This window comes from Diabrotica virgifera, chromosome 2 (assembly GCF_917563875.1).
Source record: "Diabrotica virgifera virgifera chromosome 2, PGI_DIABVI_V3a".
NCBI lineage: Eukaryota > Metazoa > Arthropoda > Insecta > Coleoptera > Chrysomelidae > Diabrotica > Diabrotica virgifera.
The window spans coordinates 226,062,953-226,088,669 of record NC_065444.1 but is presented as its reverse complement, the minus strand read 5'-3'; the positions used below and the strand labels follow the sequence as shown (position 1 = coordinate 226,088,669).

At 32.6% G+C, this 25,717-nt stretch overlaps 1 protein-coding gene across 3 annotated transcripts in view; it reads left to right on the top strand.

The window, feature by feature from the left end:
- Positions 1–954: 954 nt before the first annotated feature.
- Positions 955–25,717, top strand: part of LOC126880446 (leucine-rich repeat-containing protein 49) — a 53,107-nt gene continuing 28,344 nt past the window's right edge. For 2 of the 3 annotated variants that reach the window (XM_050644306.1, XM_050644305.1), the window contains exons 1-6: positions 955–1,106; positions 1,160–1,659; positions 10,574–10,852; positions 12,852–13,640; positions 19,967–20,238; positions 24,227–24,600. In XM_050644306.1, coding sequence (XP_050500263.1) covers positions 1,077–1,106; positions 1,160–1,659; positions 10,574–10,852; positions 12,852–13,640; positions 19,967–20,238; positions 24,227–24,600 — 2,244 coding nt within the window. In that variant the 5' untranslated portion in view covers positions 955–1,076. The remainder of the gene's footprint in view (positions 1,107–1,159; positions 1,660–10,573; positions 10,853–12,851; positions 13,641–19,966; positions 20,239–24,226; positions 24,601–25,717) is intronic. The other variant, XM_050644307.1, reaches the window with a different exon arrangement.

Sequence of the window (25,717 nt, the reverse complement as noted above, 5' to 3'; positions counted from 1 at the left end):
ATTTATAATAATAAATTTGTCATTTCCTATCATATTTGCAAAATCTATTGTATAGTACGTATTATTTTCCTTTAATTAAGGAAAAGTTACTTAAAAAACTATAATATATAACAATTACTCTAACGTTTCGAGGCACAACAACATGGGTATCACCAGGTCACGTGATTTTTCTCGAGCGAACGGACTCACTTCGCTAGAACAGAGGACGCAAACAGCTATCGGTATACGCTCTTTCTCACACTGCTGCTTACCTATAGCGCTTTTCATTTATATGAACCCGTAATTTGTTTGATCACATGGCAGTTGGAAAATTTCACCAAAAAGCTGCCTTTTTTAGAATATTTATTTTTAATATTAAAAAATACCCTGTCAAAATAACAATTGTACCTCCCTGTCCAGAAGGAATATACATAGCTATGCATGTATAGTTGTATATTTTATACATGTTAATAGTATGTACAGATTCAGATAAAATCTTCTGAAGTTAATATGCATCCCCTGAAAATAATCCTGGGACGCCCATGCAAGTATCTTGCAGAGCTAAAATCGCCCTCAAATCGCCTGGCTTGTTTATTTTCCTAATATTTGAATATTTAAATTTACTTTAAAGTCACGTCAATGATATTTTTTGTAATAACAATTTTTACCCTTTTTTTAACTTTGGGGGGGATTTTTGGGGAAAATAACCGCTACCCTCCAGCCAGACCGGCATTTTTGTATTAGGCTATTATGGAAGAGTCACCTGAAAAATTTTCAGCTTGCCTAAAATACCTACTCAAAAATGTCTCACAGCTCTTGGACCAAAAGATTTTACACCATATGACAATCGAAGAAAAGCTCGAAACAAATGACAATCGAAGAAAAGCCCTATTTTTGACATTTTTCGGACCTTGACTAATCTACGTGATATCTAGGATTCGATCACGTGATTTGCAGTCAGATTGACAGTGACAGTGATAGGTAATAAAAATAGGTTAGTATTACATAACCACAATAAACAAACTTTACAACAAAGCTTAGCAACTAAAATTATGTATCCAAAATTGATAGTAAAATAATTCACATATGGGATATAAATGCCAATTAGTAGTAGCGCGGCTACTGTTGTATGTTACATTATTCAATACTGTCATGCATTTTACTAATTCTATATTTTCAGGAAAAGAAGAAAGCATTTAAATTACAAAATCCAGTAAAAAGCATTGATCATAATGAGCGACAGGCTGAAAAGAATCTTTTAAAGATAGGCCCTGCTTTGCCAGGCAAAACCAAACGCAATTTTTATGTTAGATCACATAGTACTTTAAATGCATCTGCTATTACAAAAATACATGATACTCCAGTCTTTTGTGAAGCAGTTACTTTACGTACACATTCTGATGGGTTGTTACACGTATCACGAGTACAAGAAGAAAAAGAAACCCATCCTGATAGGATTAGTTTAGATAGACGTGGACTGAACTCAATTCCAATTATTGATGGAGAGCCCAAGCTCCGCCTGTTATCTATGCAACATAATTTAGTTACTACTTTAGAGATGATTGCAAAACAGTCGTTTCCTACCTTAGTTTTTTTAGATATTTATGACAACCAATTAGAGCAGATCCAGTACTTAGATGAGTTGACAAATTTGAGGGTTTTGTTAATGGGAAAAAACAGGTAACTAAAATAAATTAATTCTATTACTTTATATCATTGATTTTTTTTTATTTACACAAATATAGGCTCTTCAACCACTAAGTGTTATTAGCGGGGGGACATGCACAAACAGTAAGATACATATTACAGTAAAACCTCCGTTAACCGAAATAATTACGGGGAAGGCAGTTTCGGATAACAATAATTTCGGTTAAAAATAACATTGTATGTTGTATTCTTCTTGTGTTGTATATTATATTTAATTGCGTTCTTTAGTTGTATGAAAGTAATGTTGACGATGTTGACAAATTAACATCGAATTTAAAAATTTACTTGTTAAGGACGAAATTATTTAAACTGTCTGCCGTTTCGGTTAAACGATGTTTCGGTTAAAAAGGCTTCGGTTAAAGGAGGTTTTACTGTATTACATAAAAATATTTTACAATCTGGTATATACACTAGGGTGCAAAATTAACCGGACACCTTAAAAATGGTCCATATTTGATGTGTCGAATTTTTTAAACCTGTTGTCCCATTTAAGTGATTTTTTTAATATACTATAGCCTTATTCTTCAACAATATCGCTGTAATAGTATTGTTGCTAAACAGTTAAATTTTCATTGTATACCGGGTGTACCAATCAAACTGTGTTTTTTCTCAAAGTTCGCATCACCCTGTGGAATATTCTAGTATTTATAAAATACTGAAATTAAAATCCAACTATAGCCTCATGTTTTATCAACATTTTGTTTTTTGAATTCATTCGCTTATGTTGGACCATAAAAAAGTTAGGTACTTTAACAACTAGCCATGTTTTTCAACAATGTAGGGTGTTTTTAAATAAGTATGGCAAACTTTAAGGGGTAATTCTGCATGAAAAAATAATGCTTCATAAACGGTATGTCGCAAATGCTTCGTTTCCGAGATAGGGGGTGTTGAAATTTTTCTTACAAACTGACAATTTATTTATTGCTTTAAAACCGGTTGAGATGCGCAAATGAACTTTGGTGGGTTTTAAGACGTAGTTATTGCAAATTTTTTGACATACAATTAAGAATTTAATACTCACCATTGGCGTGCATACAGGTAATATGACGGCTCATATTACCCGTATGGTACGATTACGTTGGCCAATCGCATTCTTTGGTTATATGTTGCAACAGAGAATCCTTCAGCTAATCTGAAAACTTTAACTATGTATGTAATGAAGGTGTATGCCCCAGTCTGGTTTCATATCAAACTGAAACCATCTTGTGTAAATGGATCAAAACATCGATGGAGACTCTAAAGGAACATGTGAGGAACATCTCCAAATAATTGATCCAGTAATTCAAAGCAATGGTTGCTTCTCTCACCCAGAAAATGTGCTTCTCTCCATGTTATGCGACAACAGAAAACACATAAGAGAGCTAGGCCTGCGGCGACTTTTGAAGGCAAGATCGGAACTCATAAATGGTGTAAGGAAGTTTGTTGTCCCAAAGCTTAACTTTAATGCCAGTGACTACATTGACATAATTAACTGGACGGAAGAAAAAAAGAATGTGTGTGTACTTTGTACGCACGTAAGAAGTTATACTTCTATTATATGATTATATGATTATAAACGAAATTAATATACTTTTTATTTATAGTTTATTTAAATATTAAATTAATTTATTCTTACTACTTCTCAAACATTTTTATTAAAACAGTGCCAAAAATTAAAATAATAAAAAAATAAAACACACACAAACACATTAAAAATGCCACAAATGATTTCTGAACATTAATTGTCGGAAAAATTTTTAACTAAATACGTATTTTCTGAAAATAAAATTATATAATAAATATACTTACAATCATAAAATGTATAAAAAAAATAAAAGTTTCTATTGGGATTCGAACCAACTTACCACGCGGCTGGTATTTGCATTGTATTGGGATTCACTCGCATTAAAAGTTCGCCACAGGGACAGCTTGTCATTATGTGCGAAGATCGTCTTACTAAACAGATTAACCTTTTGACATTTTGAACTTATGTAAATCAAATTATTTTGATTTTGAATTGAAATGATTTAGAATTGAAAAAATACAACAAAACATAGAGTAAGAAAACAATATATTAGGTGAATATTGATAGAAATTTTAATGGTAATCAAATTATGTAAATAAAAGTATTACATACTACTTATGTATTTTGGTAGGTTCAAGGTAGGTATCGGAGCCCGTATAACGACTAATAAATTTTGCAATCACTTGCGTCGTGCAAAGTAGCTATGTTCAAATATCATAACAAAATTTGATCAACTATTTATAAAACACTTACCAGTGAAAGATTCTTTAGCTTTGAATAAGCGAGATCTGCGGCACTCATACTAGTCACAGTTTGATGAGCTTTCACATTGGCATGCAACAATCATCTCTTCTATGTAAATAAGTCCAAAAATATAATATGAAAAGTATTTAAAAAGGCAGTATAACCATTAACTAACTTTTTGTTTGTTGTTTCTCTTCCTACAAATTTTAAAACGCAACAAGCATACATTATAACCAAACCACAGTCCCACAGCTGTGCCACAGCTGCCATATTGGATAATTTTTGTCATGTCATTTGAACATCCAATCAGAACAAAGTTATAATGCGCATGCGCCCGGTCGCTAGGTTTTACCATATAAAATTTCACCGTCATTACGCCCGTAAAGAAGTATAACTTCAAAAATTACTGGACCTCCTATAACAAAACATGTAACTGACGAGGACTGAAAAAAGTATATAAGTGATGCAAAAGACCCTAGTTGTCAGGTGCAGTGTGTGGATTTTCCGTGTTTTCCCTGTCATACACAGGCAGTGGAAAAAGTCATAAAGCTCGTGACTGAGTCATCTCTTAGTGTCTGTGGTCTTGAAGCAAGAAATAACTTCCCAAAAGATTATGCCCAAGTTTGAGAGGAATAAACAATTTTTTTAAGTATCAAGAGGAATATTGTAAGTAACTAAAGAAGTCTTTAGCAATGTGTACATATAGCAATGATAGCAATGTTAACTGTTATTAAAAACAACATTTGACTAAGAAATGTTAGCTATGGCACCAGGGTAAATATATAAAATATTTTAAATTTGCTGTATTTTTTTGTTAAATCTACATTTTCAAAGCTCTTGCGGCACCTCAAGATGTAAACCTAGAACAAAAATATTTTGCAGTTTATTGTAGACCTGAAAAGGCAACTTTCGAGTGCTATTAGAAAGTTCTTTGAAAAGAAAAATGTTTTTCCTATCCTTTCGTTCCACCCTAATGTACATGTGACATGTACATACATACGTATATGTACACATATGGTTTTATTTCTTTTTATGTCAATAATACAGTAGTGTAACTATTACTTATTTTATTAAAAAACCAAACCAATTTACTAATAAGTATGAAATGCATGCCATAGCCTATGTAGATACATATATACAGGGTGAGGCAAATAAAGAACCTATTACAAATATCTCGAGAACTAAAAGCAACAGAATCATGAAAATTGGAATAACGGGGTTTTGAAGGATGATCTATTAAATGAAAATATTTTCATCGATTTGCTACTTCCGGTTATACCGGAAGTTGCTTATAACTTCGTTTTTTTAACGGGACACCCTGTATATTTTTACATTTTTGGATTCTCTTCGATGTCTTCTTTCTTAAAATATGAGGTTTTGTAATATTATACAGGGTATTTTAAAAGATAATTACGTTTTTTTATTAATTTCGTAGCAAAATTAACACCTTGTAGAATTGTAGTAGTTTGACATCTAAAAATCTACTTACGTTCAAATGATTTTTAATATGCTCTACTATTGTTAAGAATCATTAGTATAGCTAAATTTTTAATTTTAGTATACAGGGTTGGTCGAAACTCGGAATGAGTATGTTCTGAGTTTTCTTAAATGGAACACCCTATATTTTAGTATTGTAATGAAATGATATTTTATGGTTCTTTTTTATTTCTTAAGCATTCCCTATACCTAACTGCTTTAATTTGTGCTTAATTGTTAATCGCACCAACAATCTTAACTACGTAGGTATTTTGATAGCTAAACCATTATTGGTAATTTTAAGGACCAGTGTGGATTAATATGTATTTATTTCTAAAAAATTATTTGGGATTGAGTATTTTCACGGCCAACCTAATAAAATTTTACGTATTTTTTGTTGCAAATAATCTTTAGCTTGAATCACCAATAACTCACAAATTAAAGAAGTTAGGTATAGGGAGTGCTTAGGAAATAAAAAAGTACTATAAAATATCATTTCACTACAATACAAAAATACAGGGTGTTCCATTTAAGAAAACTCAGAAAATACTCATTCCGAGTTTCGACCAACCCTGTATACTAAAATTAAAAATTTAGCTATGCTAATGATTCTTAACAATATTAAAAATCATTTGAACGTAAGTAGAGTTTTAGATGTCAAACTACTACAATTCTACAGGGTGTGAATGTTGCTACGAAATTAATAAAAAAACGTAATTATCTTTTAAAATACCCTGTATAATATTACAAAACCTCATATTTTAAGAAAGAAGACATCGAAGAGAATCCAAAAATGTAAAAATATACAGGGTGTCCCATTTAAAAAAACGAAGTTATAAGCAACTTCCGGTATAACCGGAAGTTGCAAAGAGATGAAAATATTTTCATTTAATAGATCATCCTTCAAACCCCCTTTATTCCAATTTTCATGATTCTGTTGCCTTTAGTTCTCGAGATATTTCTAATAGGCCAGTTATCTGCCTCACCCTATACATATTTTCTTATTAACATACAACAGTCTTACTTTTTTTCTGGAAAAATAATCGGTAATCTCAGACTAATTTTTTTTTGTTACATAAAATATTAGTCACTTGTTGTTCTAAAATATAATAACTAAAAAATTGACATTGGATTCGCCATCCAGAAAACTTCTTATAATACATTATAACAAGCGGTTACGATTTCTAAATTAACTGTTTCTAAAAATCTAAACAGGCAACGACGTGGGTGAGTAATAAAAATATTTACACAAATGAAAAAGTACTTACTTTATGATCAGTAAATGTTTGGCGGAGGGTAGAATTTGTGCCCATAACCAAGTAATAAAAATATTTATTACCTGACAGACCCTATAAACCAGATATCATTAAAATTTGTAGAAAATTATACATAAAAAGTTTTGGTTTACTTGAAAAATGTTCTAATAAGCGGTACTATTTTACTAAAACGCATTCCTATAAGCGGATTTTATTAAGGAGTAAATGAAAACGTTTCGGGACCTCGAATTTGTATTCCTTAAACCGGGATATTCCTATACTCTATCCGGTACTCTAATAAGCGGGTTCGACTGTACCAATTGTTTTTAAGTGCTCTTATGCTATTAGGTACCTATAGTAGGACAGTAGATTAATCTCTGCGCAGGAGTTATTAGTCTTCTTACTTCAATCTGGTCACTATCAATATTCATATATTCGTGGGAGCTAAGAACTTGATTGACTACATATTTAGACGAGAGGTAGATGCCGACGCTGTTGTTTGTGATTCTGGAACATTTTTGGGCTTTACTGTTATAGTGTAGGAAACAGAGGTTGAACCTTGCAAAATGGACATAAGTCCGGTTTTATTTTTTTTTCTGGTATATCAAGGGGTGCTTATTATGAGACTAACTTTTTCTTAAAAAAATTTTGCCCCGGAACCCCCTTTTTATCCGTTTAAAGGGGGTAATTTGTGGTTTTTACGGAACGTAGCCCTTCCTGTACCTTTTACAAAAAATTTCTTTTGTAGAAATATGAAGAGGACTATATTTTCTACGATTTATTTCCAACAGCATATGTCTATCACCCACCGTTTAGTGGGGGTGGGGCCCCAAAGTTGACAAGTTTTTAAAAAAGATGTTTTTAAAAAAAATTAATTTTCCCTAAATGTAATGTAAATTAAGAAGAAATCCTACGGCAATTATTCACAAATAAGTGACTGATTTTTTGGTATAGGTTTCACTTAAGGGTAATTGCCCTTTTTTTAATCACAGGGTTTTATTTAAAAAACCCATTTTATACCATCTGAACCGTTTATGATAGAGTAAAAAGACTTTCAGCGATTACCCATGTACTGCTGCTATTTACAAATTTGTATAATGCACCCCCATTTTTTCCCGGAACCACCCCAAAAAAAAGAAGAATTATTAAAGAAAGTGATTTTCTTGGAATCTTTCACACACAATGCCCTTTATTAATATACTTCATATATCATTTTGTGCACGTTATTATTACCCATGCATTGACACCAAAAACGATTTCCTAGTTCAACCCCTGTAGTCAAAAAAAATAAATAAAATGAGGGGTTGAAAAAAAATTTTTATTTGCTTTTTGATCCATATGGGCATATGCTTCATCAATATTGTTTTTCAAAAGTATATATGGTTATTGCAACATCCCTGCGGAAACCACCCCTATCCTTGAAAATATACTGCAGAAACTACCCCTATCCCTTGGCGAGCATGTTTTTACGATTTTCTCATTACCTATGCATTCTTTTTAAACAAAACTTATAAAAGGTTAAAGACCACTATTTACTCTAAAAATTAGGTCCTATTCATTTTTTTCGTATAAGCAACCGTTACCGCGTAAACCTCAGATATGCTTTGGCGGGCTCGAATTTTTGTTTTTTTTTCGTCACCTGTTCGTTTTATTAATAAAGTACTTATGTAAAATAAAACAACACAGTGTAACCTACAAATTATGACCTATGCACATTTTACATTCTTTGCGCCCCAAAGCCACAGTGGTGGCCCAAAATCAATTTTTCCATATTTTCACCACCTACATGCATCTTATTGCATTAATGCTACCTTAATAGCACAATATTCACCCTTAAGTGGTTGCTTAGCAGTGGCGGATCCAGGGAGGGGTGATGGGGGCGATCACCCTCCCCCCTCAAACCAAGTGATATTATATTTAAAGATTATAAAAATATTCATTTATTTTTATAGAAATACTTAGATTATATTATTATTTTTATAAGAATGACGTACTTTTTATGCTTTAGCGACAGTGGCGGATCCAGCATCGTTAAGAGGGGGGTGCCAATTGACTAAATTTTTATAAATATAAATGAATATTTTCATAATCTTTAAATATAATATCACTTGGTTTGAGAGGGGGGTGATCGCCCCCATCACCCCTCCCTGGACCCGCCACTGCTTAACGACCACTTAAGGGTGAATATTGTGTTATTAAGGTAGCATTAGTGCAATAAAATGCGTGTAGGTGGCGAAAATATGCAAAAATTTATTTTGGGCCACCACTGTGGCTTTGGGGAGCAAAGAATGTAAAATGTGCATAGGTCATAATTTGTAGGTTACACTGTGTTGTTTTATTTTACATAAGTACTTTATCAATAAAACGAACAGGTGACGAAAAAAAACCAAAAAACTGGAGCCTGCCAAAGCATATCTGAGGTTTACGGCGCCACTGTGCGGTAACGGTTGCTTATACGAAAAAAATTAATAGGACCTAATTTTTAGAGTAAATAGTGGTCTTTAACCTGGTATAAGTTTTGTTTAAAAATAATGCATAGGTAATGAGAAAATCGTAAAAACATGCTCGCCAAGGGATAGGGGTAGTTTCTGCAGTATATTTTCAAGGATAGAGGTGGTTTCCGCAGGGATGTTGCAATAACCATATATATTTTTGAAAAACACTATTGTGAAGCATATGCCCATATGGAGCAAAAAGCAAACAAAAAAATTTTCTTTTCAACCCCCCATTTTATTTATATTTTTTGGCTACAGGCGTTGCACTAGGAAATCGTTTTTGGTGTCCATGCATGGGTAATAATAACATGAAAGGATTCCAAGAAAATCACTTTCTTTATTAATTCTTCGTTATTTGGGGTGGTTCCGGGGAAAATGGGGGTGCATTATACAAATTTGTAAATAGCACCAGTATATGGGTAATCGCTGAAAGTCTTTTTACTCTATCATAAACGGTTCAGATGGTATAAAAAGGGGATTTTTAAAATGTAACACCCTGTAATTAAAAAAGGACAATTACCCTTAAGTGAAACCTATACCAAAAAATCAGTCACTTATTTGTGAATAATTGCCGTAGGATTTATTCTTGATTTCCATTACAGTTAGGGAAAATTAATTTTTTTAAAAACATCTTTTTTAAAAACTTGTCCACTTTGGGGCCCCACCCCTACTAAACGGTGGGTGATACATAGCTGTTGGACATATGCTGTTGGAAATAAATCGTAGAAAATATAGTCCTCTTCATATTTCTATAAAAGAAATTTTTTGTAAAAAGGTACAGGAAGGACTACGTTCCGCAAAACCACAAATTACGCCCTTTAAAGGGGTGAAAATAGGGGGTTCCGGGGCGAAAAAGGGATTCCGGGGCGAAACTTTTTAAGAAAAAGTTAGTCTCATAATAAGCACCCCTTGATATACCAGAAAAAAAATAAAACCGGACTTGTGTCCATTTTGCAAGGTTCAACCTCTGTTTCCTACACTATTAATCCAACTTCGAAGTGAGAACAGATGCTAAAGAGATATTGAGGGTGGACAACTGGAGGAGAGCAGCCAGAGACAGAGATACTTGAGATAGGAGAGAGATTAATCCAACACCCTTTACATATTCGAAAACTGTTATTCCATATGGTTGAAAGTATGAAGTATGATCCTTGGTCTTTTGAAGGATGTTTAAAACTGTTTAATGCATGGGAGTAAGATATATGTATGTGACCAAGTCGGTGTATTTTGTGAAGTAGTAGCTAAATCCAGTTTATCCATCTTCCCAAAGTTCGTAGAATTTTCAGTGCAAATTTGTTTTTCTTTCTGGTTAGAAAAAAACTTCAACAAAAAACACTTTATTCAGAGCTGAAATTATTGACAGTTCTCTCAATAAAATTTTTCATACCATTGATTATTTATATATTTTTTAGAATTAAAAAAATAGAAGGACTAGATAATCTTACAAATGTAGAAGTTCTTGATCTTCATGGCAACCAAATATCCCAAGTTGGCGGTTTATCAAGTTTAACAAGTTTAAAAGTGCTCAATTTGGCAGGCAACCAAATTCGAATTATTGGCGTTAAGGATATAGAAGGCCTGCAATCTTTACAAGAATTAAATTTGAGAAGAAATAGGCTAAAGAAATTGCTTGGATTTGCCGAAGTCCCTAATTTAGTTAAATTATTTCTTAGCAATAATGATTTGCAATGGTATGTATTTAAAATGTCAAAACTAATCAGTTTTACTCAGCAACCATAAATGAATCGGTGTAAACAAAAACCTGTAAAACATGTAAAAATGTTTTACCTTTTGATGAAGAATATACATATCAAAATTTCATCATGTTTAAACTAAATTTCATCATGGGTATATTCTTCTTCTTCTTTTGGCATCATAACACTGGATGGGTCTTTGCCTGTCTGATTATGTCCTTCCGTTTAGATCTTTCTTGTGCCCTTCTTCTCCATATTGTCTTATGTTCATGGTTTTCAGGTTTTTTGGATCATTCCAAACAGAAAAGGTCTTTAGTGACTTTTCTCTACAGTTAATAGTTATTGACATATAAGCGATTAAAAATTGAAAAATTGCAAAATCGGCCATTTTTAACTCTCAAAAACTATCTGAAAACCTGAAAATTTGAATGTTGCCAAGGTAGGAAGATATTCTGTAAACATGGGTTGATAAAATCCCAAAGAGTTTTTTGCAATACAATATTCAAAACTCCTTTGTTTTTTAATTGATAATCAAGCGTGCGCGACACTATTTTCCACCGTTGCATGTGTATATAGTATGGTGCAAATGAAAGGAATAAATTAGTTATTTCGTAAACCGGTGACTTTAAGAAAAAATCTCAAAACAGGTCGATTTTTATTTTTAAGTTATGATATTGTGGCATATATGGTATACTAGTGACGTCATCCATCTGGGCATGATGACGTAATCGATGATTTTTTAAATGAGAATAGGGATCGTGTGCTAGCTCATTTAAAAGGTTCTTCAATTCTCTATTCAGTAATATAAACATTTACCTAATTATTTATACAAGGTGTCCAAAAATTTTTTAATAAATTAAATTATTTGACAAAAAAGAAGAATGTATGTAATTTATTTAATTCAAAATACATTTTACTGCTTTCACAAATCAGAACACAAAGTTTATTTCACAAATAAACATTGCTTTTCGCTTAAATTAAATGTTCAAACTTCCAAGAGGCAGGTGGCTGGCGGGAACTGGCTTGAACATTGAATTTAATCGAAAAACAATGTTTATTTGTGAAATAATAATTTTTTAGTTTTCGGGTAACAGTAAAATGTATTTTGAATTAAATAAATTACATACATTCTTCTTTTTTTTTTCAAATAATTTAATTAAAAACTTTTTTTGGACACCCTGTATAAATAATTATGTAAATGTATATATTACTGAATAGATAATTGAAGAACCTTTCAAATGAGCTAGCACACGACCCCTATTCTCATTTAAAAAAATTATCGATTACGTCATGACGCCCAGATGGATGACGTCACTAGTATACCATATATGCCACAATATCATAACTTAAAAATAAAAATCGACCTGTTTCGGGATTTTTCCTTAAAGTCGCCGGTTTACGAAATAACGAATTTATTCCTTTCATTTGCACCATAATGTATAGGTACACATGCAACGGTGGAAAATAGTGTCGCGCACGCTTGATTAGCAATTAAAAAACAAAGTAGTTTTGAATATTGTATTGCAAAAACTCTTCGGGATTTCATCAATCGATGTTTAAAGAATATCTGCCTACCTTGGCAACATTCAAATTTTCAGTTTTTCACATAGTTTTTGAGGGTTAAAAATGGCCGATTTCGCAATTTTTCAATTTTAATCGCTTATATGTCAAAAACTATCAACTTTATAGAAAAGTCACTAAAGACCCTTTCTGTTTGGAATGATCCAAAAAACCTAAAAAAAACTTGCAAAAAAAATAAGTTTAGGAAAAAAACAAAAAAAAAAACGTTTTTGACCCATTTTTGGTCCTGGCAACTTGCAAATTTGTTAAAGGGGGTCCTTTTTGAGTAAGACTGTGCAAAAAATCCGAATCGGAATATTTTTCCTAGCGGATGCGCAGTGGCTTTCTGGACTAATAAGAATTCTCCCATCAATATCTTTCTGATTGTAACATATTGTAACTTTTGTTAATAATCTTTTATACTTTTATTTTACAGTGTAGAAGACATAAGCAGTTTAGCCAAATCTTCAAATATTAAAGAAATATCAATAGACAATAATCCAGTATTATTGGGAGGAGACTGTATATCTTTTTTGGTATCTTATTTACCTCTACTAAATAAACTCAATTCAATGCAAATAACTGAACAAGTGCGAAAAGCTGCCATGGCGTGGAGAAGAAATAAAGAGGCCTCCAATTCCACATTTATGGATCTCACTAACGACGTCTCGTTGACATGTCGACGAGAAGAAGTGATCTCTAATGCTAGAACAAATTGGGAATTCTTAAGATCGCAAACAAAATGTTTAACAAACAATGGCAATGTTGTTGAAAAAAGTTTGAAAAACCTCAAGCCAGATTTAGATTTTATTATGACCCCTTTACGTAAATCTACAACTACTCCCATTAGACCTGTTAAATCAAAATCCTGTACGAAAGTTCCTGTTTTACCTGATAAAAAATTTAATCTATTAAGAACCTCTTCTCAAGAAACTGAAAATTCTCAGAATACTTCATCATCAAACGAATATTTTAAATTACCTCCTATATTAGTACCTATCATAAACAAAATGGAAGAAAAATCTTCAGATCAAGGAAAACCAGGTAGCCTTACCAGTGTTGGCCCCAATATAGACAGCTCTGTCAGTTCAGTGGCTAGTAGTAGTGAAGTTGATGCTGCTGAAACAACATGTTCATGTATTTCTAAAGAATCTGATTCAGATAATGAATCAGAATGTGATGTTGATATTATGGCAGAAGAACTAATGAAGAAAATTCCGCGAGAGTAAGTAAAGCCCGCCAAAAATAGCTGAAAGTGTGAAAGAAAAAATACGACGGGCCTCGCACTGACCGTTCAGTTGCATGCCTATTCTGTAACTTATTTCGATGATAGAAGTAAGGAAAATCGAATAGAAGTGGCCAAGTCGAATAGAAATAGTCAAAATCGGTATTCCCTAACTCCCTCGGAATCTCTACAATCGGAATAGTGAATAGAAATGGCTTCGACAACATTTACTCTGTCGAAATTAGATTTCGATAATCGGAATTGTGCTTGACGCAAGCGCATTGTATTTTGTTTTGACGTTTATATTTTATATCTACTAAAAATAGTTTATTATTACGTATTTACAATTATTTACAGTATTTTTACCTTTTGTATCTGCTTAATTTTTTAGTCTGTGGTGTTATTTACTTAGGAAATTGTATATTTAATTTAGTCATATACGAGTATGCATTGAACCTAACCCCATTTTCTTTGGCCTGACATCTGAATGCTGAATCTGAGTGTTTGCCAGTCACAGTTCACAGTGTTGCCATACTTTTTTTGTATATTTCTTGTACAATTTCAATCAATGGCATAGTAATTGTACAAGACCGTTTAAAGTTATATTATACCAGTTTACTTGTATTTTTATCAATCAACGCTTATAAAAAGAAAATAATTGTAGAAAAGACGCCATTTTTGAGAAAAGTTGTTTATCAGTTATTTTAGCTGGAATCAAATCTTAAGATTGTATATTATTAGTAATATTTTACATCATACATGTTATCTTCATTTATCTTTTTTATTTATCAGTTGATCTTCTTTTTTATAACAATTTTAATTAACTTTGATTTAAAACCGTTTATCATCTTTTGAGCTTTTTGTGTAGATTGCAAATGCAACTGTATGTAATGTGATAGAATGAAAAATTGAAGATATGGCAACGGTGTCGTATTTCAAATTTAGAACCAGTAACAAGCAGGCTACAGAACACTAATTTCGCTTGACAATGCGAGGTTGCCACCCCCTCCTGACCACGTGAAATAGAAATTGCCGATTTCGATTTACCTTTATTTCGATGTGAGTTACAGAATGCCAATGCAAACACGAAAATGACGCGATAGATATCAAACATTCCGATTTTGGGTAATTACGATTCGACTTGGTCATTTCTATTCGATTTGTTAAAAGTTACAGAATAGGGCTGAATAATATCTAACGTTCTCACTTCATTATTGGCGCAGGCAATGGGAATTTCACACTTTCAGCTATGTTTGGCGTACTGTAGTAAATGTTTAGGATTATAAAAAAGTATGGTATAATATTCACTGTAAAAATGACTTTCTTACGAGCGTAAGCACAAAAGTTCGAGCCGATGCTTTTTTTAATGCGTTCATTTTTTTCGAATCATGAAAAAACTGATAAATATTTTTGAAAAATTTAAACGCAGTATGAAAGATTACATTATTACCGAGGGCCAAAACTCTGTTAGAATAAACAAAAAGTTTATTTTGAATGAGATATTTGAAATTAAAAACCACACTAGATTTTCTCTTTTTTTCACCATTGTAATTTATTAACATAAACATTATAGAAGTTTTCAGGGTCTTTCAACCCTCGGTAATAATGCAATCTTTCATTCTGCGTTTAAATTTTTCAAAAATACTGATTAGTTTTCTCAGGATTCGAAAAAATGAATGCATTTAAAACACAGTTTCGCGAAATTTTGCGCCTACGCCCTTAAGGAACATATTATTTGACTTCATATATAGTAGTTGTAATAAAAAATTAAACTTTTCAGCCCCAAGCCTTCAAGGCCTGTTGAGCTTTATAAATAGGTGTATCTTTTTATTGAAATAATGTATCTTTAATATTTTTTGACACAAAATAGCGCTAACTTAAAGAGCAAAAAGTTTTCTGCAATTCCGACAGATTATGCAATCTGTCGGAAGGGCAATAAGCGTTTGCTTTGACAAATGCGAGACTGGCATGTAGAGTATCACTCCAGTGAGCGATCTCCTTTAAAAAACTAGCTAAATTTAAATTTGGTGTCTTTTTGACAATGTTACTTATTAATGTTTATATTTCCTTAGAAGCTAAAACTTATCCGAGTCCTCTAGACAGGTCGTCTGGCGGCATGCGTCCAAGTCTACGCACTTCGTTGTCACCGGGAACATTTAGACGGTTGACCAACATGTTAGGGTGCACTGACACTATTTCACTGTAACGAACACTGAACTAGTAAATGACTTCCTTGGTGTATTCCATTGGTGTATTGGAGATGTATAATGGTGCATCAACGATGGTGCACAGCACTTTTGTTTGAAATCTTGGAAGGATATCAATGTTAGAGTTACTGGCGGTTCCCCAAAGTTGTATACCATAGGTCCACACAGGTGTGAGAATGGCCTTATACAACAGTATTTTGTTGTCCGATTATAATTTAGATTTGCATCCAACCAACCAATATAATTTGCTAAATTTAAGGCCTAGATGTTTTCTTTGGGTGAATATATACTTCTTCCAAGTCAGCCGTCGGTGCAAAAGCAAAAAATGTAAACGCAAAATACCACATATGTGGCATCCTATTAGCTACATCAAAGTAGGCATGAAATTATAATTCCTCATACTCAAAAGTCCCCAGTTAAAAGATTTTATACATAAATGCTCACAAAAATGGAAGTTATAGCGAAAAATGACGTTTTAAATGTTAGCGCCCTGTATTTTTCTTAATCAACATTGTATTGGCTTACATCGTAATATTTTAAAGCGTTACTTTTCTCTTTGTACCGGATGTCCCAATAAGAATGGCTCTCGGCCATATTTCAGGAACCGTTTATAGTACAGCTTTGGGAAAAAAATTTTATAACAAAAGTTGCATCGAGAAAAGCCTGGAAATTACTTTCATAATTGTAAGTCCACCGCTAGAGGGCGTAATTGAATATCAAAAATTAAAAAATCGAAATTTTACAAAATTTGCCTAATGAAAGGGCACTGGAAATCTGATAAGTCCGGTTCTGCTTAATCGATTTTTGCAAACTTGGTCTTGTTGAAAACAGCTCTTTTTCGTCAATGTAATAGTTATAATTTGGAAACAGCCTATTACGTAATATGCCGGCTAGGAGGCGCTCTTTATTTTTGTTAGAAATCTAGTTTTCTTTGGAAAATAATAAATACAAGTATGTATTTTTTTCATGTATTACAAAATTAGACTAAATTAGCAACAGAATACCGAAAACCGCATGTCCATACCTTTTTTCTATCTCGAGATATCTTAAGAAACGTGTAAATTTGAAACATAATTGTTGCTGTCATATAAGTGGAAATATATAGAAGCAAGTAGTGTGCTATGGAAAAAACAAAGGAACATTATCCAGATGTCACCGTATATAATGAATCAAAACAACAATAAGACAAATAACACTATAAAATATAACAAAAAAGAGTGTGTATACTTTGTACGCGCGTAAGAAGTTATACTTCTATTATTATGATTTTAACGAAATAAATATATTTTAAACAGTTTAATTTTATTTTTATTTAAATATTACACTAATTTTAATACTTAAAATAATAGCAATACTAAAAAATAGCGTTAATATGTAAATTTTTATGAATTGTCGCCTCCGCGCATTTGCTTTTCTCTCGATAAATCGTAGAAAATGTAAAAACGTCAGATTTTCTACACAAATTAATTTTTATTTCATTATATTTTAATACTAATTATCCTATTCCCAACTAAGATAAATACATAACTGTTATTGTCACCGGTAAACTCAGTTAAGGAAGTCAAAGTGGAAACAGGTAGTGTGGTATGGAAAAAATAGAACGATTAGAAGGATTAACTTCAAAAAGTCATCATGTGTCAAATCAGTAAAACATGAAAATTTGTTCATTGATACGGTTTGTTTCTATTAAATTTTATATAAAATTTATACGGAGTGAAATTCAAGATGATTCTTACAAACGAAGAAACAAACTGTTGCGGCTAGAATATATGCAATGAAATATCCGTCACCCCAGTAGTAGAGTTTTTCATCGGCTCATTCACCGTTTAAGAACGACGGGAAATGTAAATCCTCCTGTTTATTGGTCGGCGGCAGAGGTCGCTCGGAGGAAAATGCCATAAATGTTTTAGCATATGTGCAATTTAATCCCCATTGAAATATTAGAGCAATAGCTAGAGACTTAGGAATATGCAGAACCACCGTTCAACGTATTTTGAGAGAAGCCAGGTAAAATCATTAAAGGTATAGATAGTCGTACCTATTTATTATACTATGTTATATTTTTTAGATTTCATCCATATCTTATAATACTGCATCAAAGTTTGAATGAGAATGATCACGATAGAAGGTTGGATTATTGCAACTGGTTGCTAGGTATGGTATCTGAGGATCCTCAGTTGCTGTCGCGTATTTTGTGGTCAGATGAAGCTTCATTTAGAAGTGATGGTACGATAAACCGTCATAATGCGCATTACTGGTCACAGAATAATCCACGTTGGATGGAAGAGGTACAATATCGAGGTCGGTGGTCGATAAATGTATGGTGTGGTATATTAGATGGTCAGATAATTGGACCCTTTATTTTCGATTATGCTGTTACTGGTAAAGGCTATCTAAATTTCTTAAGGAATGAATTGCCTCTTCTTCTGGAAGATGTACCGCTAGAAGTTCGTAGGTCCATGTTGTTTCAGCACGATGGTTGTCCGGCGCATTTCTCCAGAGCGGTTAGAGATTTTTTAGATGAGGCATTCGCTGATAGATGGATAGGACGTGGAAGCCTATTTTTTGGCCAGCCAGATCACCAGATTTAACTGTTAAAGACTTTTATTTATGGGGACGGATTAAAGACATTGTTTTTGCAACTAGGCCCACTACTCGAGAAAACATGATCGAGAGAATACGTAACGCCATTCAAAGTATTTCGAGAGCAGAAATTGAGACAGTTATTCAATCTACTCTTGAAAGAGTAAATGCTTGCATCGAAAATGATGGGCAGCAATTTGAACATTTAGGTCGTCACTAAGTAGTTGTCTTTATTGTTAACAGAGACAAAAGTGGGTTTATAGTTGTACTGACTTTTTAAATAGTTTTTATATATATTTTTGTACTTATTAATATAGAAAAATAGAATTTGTGTGTACACGTTAGAAGTTACACATTTTCTACGATTCTACGTATTAACGTTATTTTTAATTTTTGGTATTATTTTAAGTGTTAAAATTAGTTTAATATTAAAAAAAATACAATTAAACTGTTTAAAATATATTTCGTTAAAATCATAATAATAGATGTATAAATTTTGTTTTGTATAAAGTACACACACTTTTTTTTTGTTATATTTTATAGTGTTATTTGTCTTATTTTGTGTTGATTTATTATATACGGTGACATCTGGAAAATGTTTCTTTGTTTTTTCCATAGCACACCACTTGCTTCTATATATTTCTACTTTACGACAGCAACAGTTGTTTAAAATTTACACGTTTCTTAAGATATCTCGAGATAGAAAAAAGGTATCGACATGCGGTTTTCGGTATTCTGTTGCTAATTTGGTCTAATTTTGTAATACACGAAAAAAATACATACTTGTATTTAATATTTTCCAAAGAAAACTAGATTTCTAAAAAAAATAAACAGCGCCTCCTAGCTGGCATATTACGTAATAGACTGTTTCCAAATTATAACTATTACATTAACGAAAAAGAGCTGTTTTCAACAAGACCAAGTTTGCAAAAATCGAATCGCAGAACCGGACTTACAGCGATTTTTTCATAACAAGGTTCCCGCTCACCCCCACCTCTTATTTGCACAGGTAGACTTTAATTTGTGAAATAAAATATGAGCAGAATTTTATGAAGAATACGATGATCGTATTTCCAGTGCCCTTTCATTAGGCAAATTTTGTAAAATTTCGATTTTTTAATTTTTGATATTCAATTACGCCCTCTAGCGGTGGACTTACAATTATGAAAATAATTTCCAGGCTTTTCTCGAGGCAACTTTTGTTATACAATTTTTTTTTCCCAAAGTTGTACTATAAACGGTTCCTGAGATATGGCCGAGAGCCATTCTTATTGGGACACCCGGTACAAGTACTTAAGAACCATCCTATATAAGTGAAGAAATGAAGAAAAAGACAGACGTACTCTCAATCATTTAATTGTGTACTTCCGACGACCGGTTTCGCTCTCTATAGGTTGCAGATCATCATCAGGTCAACGGTTACAAGACACTAAATGCTACAAATAAAACCAGAGTTAGAACAATGTCTGGTTATCCTATATAATTTTATATTCTGCCGCTGCATCTCAACAAAATCTTTTTATCATCTGTTTTTAGTGATTCTTTAGTAAAATCTACTGACGTTGAAGAATGTAGAATAAAAAATTGTGGATCCGCCGATACTTCAAGCGTTCTATCTGGAGTAACAACTCTCTCAAATATTTCGAACCCGAGTAATTCTAGTGGAGAGAATCTGAGCAAGACTTTTACAAGAAATATTAGAAGTGCTGTGCACAGTAAAACAATACCTACTAAATGTCTTTCTAGAGCAGTTACTGCCAAGACTAAGAAACAGAGCTCTCCCGCTTTGCCAAAAGATAGAGAACAAGGTAAGTTGAAACGTGCTTTATTTCTGTATTACACAGGCGGACAAAATTTGATCAATATTCGGTCACAGAGATCGAAATGTACTTGTCATAAGGTTTTTGAGGTTTGAGCTCTGGTTTCTAAGATATCCTAACCGAAACGTGTATAAAATATCGGTTTTGGTCGTTTTTGAGGTTATGTAGCGTCTTAATATAATTACTTTCCCAGAAACTAATATAACCCTCTTAAAGTTCAAGTCTCAATCCTTCGTTTTTCGCTGAGAAATCGCATTTTAAAAATTCCAATTTTTAAAAAATCTACAAGCTATATGATACTATAACAAAAAATCTTAATTTAGAAATCTCAAACTCATAAAACTTTATTTTAACAACCTCAAAGCTACACATCCTAAAAAAACCAACCCATAGAAACCATATTTTTCAGTCCACAAGCAGGCAAACCCACCTAATCTTGGAATCCCTAAGATTAAGTGCTTATTGTATCATATCAAAATAAAATCACATTCAGTAATTGTGTTTGAGTACAGGACGAAACGAAAAAAATATTAAAGAAAGGATAGTAAAGGGAAGGCACGTGATACTAGCCCTCAATTCGGTAGTGTGGCAAAAAAATATAAGAACAGAAAATAAAAAACGAGTTTACAACACAATATTAAGACAATATCAACTTATGGAGGTCTGGCAATTAATCAAAAAGTACAAAACTAAATTACTAGAAGGGGGCAAGTAGATCTAGACTAGAACACATAAGAAACGACGAAATTAGACAAAAATTGTTAGAATGGACCCCTACAGAAAAACGTAAACGCAGAAGACCAGCAACCACACGGATAAAGGTCATCTCCAAGGCGATGTCGGAAAGAAATTTAAGAGAACAACTTCAACTACTACTAAACAAAACAAAACAGTTTCTGTGAAAAATATACAATATACAAATATACAATCAAACATACATTTGGGAAATGTATTGATAGAAAGGGTTGATAAAATACAAATACCTGGAAATCTGGATTTCAGAAAATAATGATTAACAACAGAAATAAGGGCAGGGATAGAAATAGCAAGAAATGCGTTTGTAAACATGAAAACCATTATCTGCTATAAGGACCTTGGATTAGAACTGAGAGTAACAGCTCTGAGGTGCTACGTGTTTTCGATACTGCAATGTAGACTTAAAAGCTAGACATTGAAGCAAGAACACATAAATAAGCTACATTCATTTGAATGTAGCTGTAGCTACATGTACACATGAAATGTAGTGTTACAGAATGATGCTTAGCCTAGAATGCACACACAAGAAAACGAACAAGGAAATATTGCGAGAATAGGGAAAAGAATACTAAATAATAAACACAGTAAAATAAGAAAAAACAATATCTGGGACACGTAATGAGGGAGCAGTGACATGAAATGCTAAGACTGATAATACAGGGAAAGATAAGAGGAAGAAGGAGACTGTCTTGGTTGAAAAATTTAAGGGACTGGTTTAAATGCAGTTCCATAGAACTATTCAGTGCAACGATAGAGTAAAGATAGTGATCATGATATCCAACCTCTGATTGCGCGAGGGCACTTAAGGGGATAGGCGCAAACTTTCGGCTCCAATGCTATTTATATTCATTTATTATTTTCGAATCATGAGAAAACTAATAAGTATTTTTGAAAAATTTAAACGCACAATGAAAGCTTACGTTATTACCGAAGGCCGAAAGTCCCTGAAAACTTCTATAATGTTTATTTTAATAAGTTACAGGGGTGAAAAAAAAAGAGAAAATTTAGTGTAATTTTTAATTTTAAATATCTTATTCAAAGGAAACTTTTTATTTATTCTAAGGGACTTTCGGCCCTCAATGATAATTTAGTCTTTCATTCTGCGTTTAATTTTTTTCAAAAATATTTAATAGTTTTTTCAGGATTCGAAAAAAATTAACACTATGTCCGTGGTGATATTTTCCAAATCGAACATTCGCTATCTCTGTCATACAACGCACTCGGCCGAACAGAATGTGCTGACAAGACAGTGACAAACAAGGCTACTAAATATTTGACACGGCTTCAGGAATATTTGAGAGTTGTTTATTAAATAATATTGATAGTGTATTTGATAAATAATTGATCTAAGACGTGAAATTAATAAAGCGTTATTTATTGTTTATTATTTATAGAAGATCCAAGCAGAGAATACACCAGGATATATTCTGTGATACAAGTATTTTGTTGTTAAAGTTGTTCAAAATTTATCTAAGCGTTCCATAGTAGCAATATATTATTTAAAAAATCACTTTATCACTTTTCCTCTTTTCTCGATTAGATATTGGTTTTTATTGTATAGTATACAGGGTGTTTCATTAATAATTGTCCATATAGTAACTGGAGAAAGCTTAGCACAAAATACGAAGATTTAACCTAAAACACTTAAATGAAATGTGGTTTCTTACTGAGTTACAGGGCGTTTTATCTAAAAATTTAAAAACTATTTTTGCTTAGCATGTTAAAACTATTCGACGTATTCTTTTCATACTTGGCGGAAAGTGCAACTACTATACTCCCTACTAAATTATGATAAACCAACGTCTCTGGCTTTTACCAGAGGCGTACGATAGGGGATAGTAAATGGTTGGCCCTTCTCAAATTCTACGCCACTGGAGGAATTACTATTTTAGTGCCATTTTTAGATTCTCCAATACTTTCTACGTAAATAATATACTTATCATTGGTAACGATCATTAGTTTTCGAGATATTTGAAGTTTAATATGAAACGGCACAGTTATTTTGATTAATTTATGATATGATTCATATGATTAAAATTTAAAAATTATTTGTACCCAGTACTTTATAACTATTTGGCGTGTCCTTATCATACGTGGTAGAAAGTGTAAGTACTGTACACCCTACTAAATTAAGATAAATAAACGTTTCTAGCTACTACCAGAGGCGTACGCCAGGGGATAGTGTCTGGTTGACCCTTCCCAAATTCTACGCCACTGACGAAATTGCTATTTTAGTGTAATCTTTTGATTTTTCAATACTATTTATGTAAATAAAATACTCTTCATTCGTAATGATAAAATGATTAGTTTTCGAGAGATTTGAAATTAAAAATGAAGCGACACTACATTAATCAAAATAACCGTATCGTTTCATTTTTAACTTCAAAGATCTCGAAAACTAATGACTTAATCGTTACGAATGAAGAGTATATTATTTTCATAGAAAGTATTGGAGAATCCAAAAATTGAACTAAAATAGCAATTCCGCCAGTGGCGTAGAATTGGAACGGGTCAGCCATTCACTTTCCCCCGTCGTACGCCTCTGGTAATAGATAGAAACGTTTGTTTAACATAATTTAGTAGTTTGTACAATACCTATACTTCCTACCAAGTATAAAAAGTATACGTCGAATAGTTTTAAAATGCTGAGCAAAAATAGTTTTTAAATTTTTAGAAAAAACACCCTGTAACTCAGTAAGGAACCACATTTTATTTAAGTGTTTTAGGTTAAATCTTCGCATTTTGTGCTAAGCTTTCTCCAGTTACTATATGGACAATTATTAATGAAACACCCTGTATAAATTATTGTAATCACTGAATACATAGCTAGTGAAAAAATAATCATGTTAATTAACTGAATTAATAATTTAAGCGATTATACAAGTAACAGTTATCCAAGAACATTCAAAAGCCATCTCTAAGTTAATGATGTCAATGTCATTGTCAAATAATTTTTACATCTCCATACCAGTGAGAATTTTACCACACGTAATTTGCCGTGTAAAAAAAGAAAAAGTAGGGATAGCCGTAAAATATTTGCGTCTACGCTCTTAAAGAAGAAGGTTAGAATATCTCAGACACCAGAGCCAATTCGGCAATTTGACGTTCAGATTCGTATTCAGCGCACCAAAAATTTTCGGAAAAGTATACGCTGTTTTTTGGGTCTCGGGCTGTCCGCTCCATGTGTTATCATTAATCTGACCATTGAATTATTTTTCAGGTGGTGATTACCTTATAGAGATCTGTGGCAGACATTTAAATGTTTACGGACAAGGCGCGTTAAGGTTTATAGACAAAATTTGGAACGTCAGTAAGGCTCAAGATGTGACAACAATAAAATTTAACTACGTTAACTTCAACAGCGTTAATGGAGTACTGAGCAAAATTAAACATAGATTCCCTAATGTCGGACATTTCGTGTTCAAAGAAACTAATATCACTTGCTTGGGGCAATTAAATGCCTTGGCTGAAACCCAAGGTCTAACTTCATTGTATATTGACCCAGAAGGAAATCCAATTTGTGAGAAGAAATGGGAAAGTTATGCAATTTTTCGATTGGCGCATTGGGGATTAAAGAACATAAATGATAAAGAGGTAAATACATTTTGTATTCCAGGTAATAAAAAGAGGTACAAGACACTGTTTTAAGTTTAAAATAAATGAAGTGGAAGTAGACTGCTGATAAATTTAGTTTTATATTTACAACAATCACCATCATCATCAAGGCTTTTCATTCCGGACGGAATGTATGCCGCTCTTACTTAGAGCTCTATGATTCGCTTATTGCGGTAAATCACTCCGCATTCCACTTGTGTGTTGTCAAAGTTTGTTGTATGACTTTGCTTTTGTTACAATTTTCTTCCACTAATTTCGATATGTGCAGAATTCCCTCCAGTTTCTCACTTTCAGAATTTTGATATCTTTCATGACCTGGTCCTTCTAGCTCTCTCTGGTTCTTCCCCTTGGTCTTTCAGTTTCTGGTTTCCATCTGGTGATCTTCTTAATCAGTGGGTCGTTTTTTCTTCTCTCTGTGTGTCTCATCTATCTCAGTCTATGCGCTTTAATAAATCTTAACTTCTTCTCCCTTCATTATGTCTCTTAGTTCATGGTTCATTCTTCTTCTCATTTCCCCGTTGTCCATTCTTATCCGGCCCATAATCCGTCTGAGGATTTTCCTTTCGAATATTCTCAATTTTTCTTCATCTTTTTCCGTGAGACACATTGTCTCAGCTGCGTACGTTAGGGTGGAACGAAAAAAATGTTTTTATAATTACAATGTGTAATAGTGATAGAAAGTTGCATATAGCCATTGTTAGGCCACAAATAAAATATTTTTTAAAACAAAATATTTTTAGAGCTGCCGCAAAAGGGTTGAAAATTAGAATTTGTAGTTAAATTTTGCGAATTTTGATGATTTTGTTTTGGTCAAGAATAGCTATTGTAATGTCTTAACTCCTATTTTGATTGATAAATACACGCTCTAAAACTACTCCTTTGAAGATAATTTTAATTTTAACTTACAGCAATCCAATATTTATTTTTACTAAAACTGACAAAGTTTGAACTATAATTCAGCATTTAAAGAAATATTTAGCAGTAAACATTTATTTCATTTCTTAATATAATTTAAAATTCTTAGTAGCATATGAAAGCCAAGACGTGAGGAAAATGTGTATTGGTAGAGTTGACAAGGTAGTTTCAAAGGTTATGG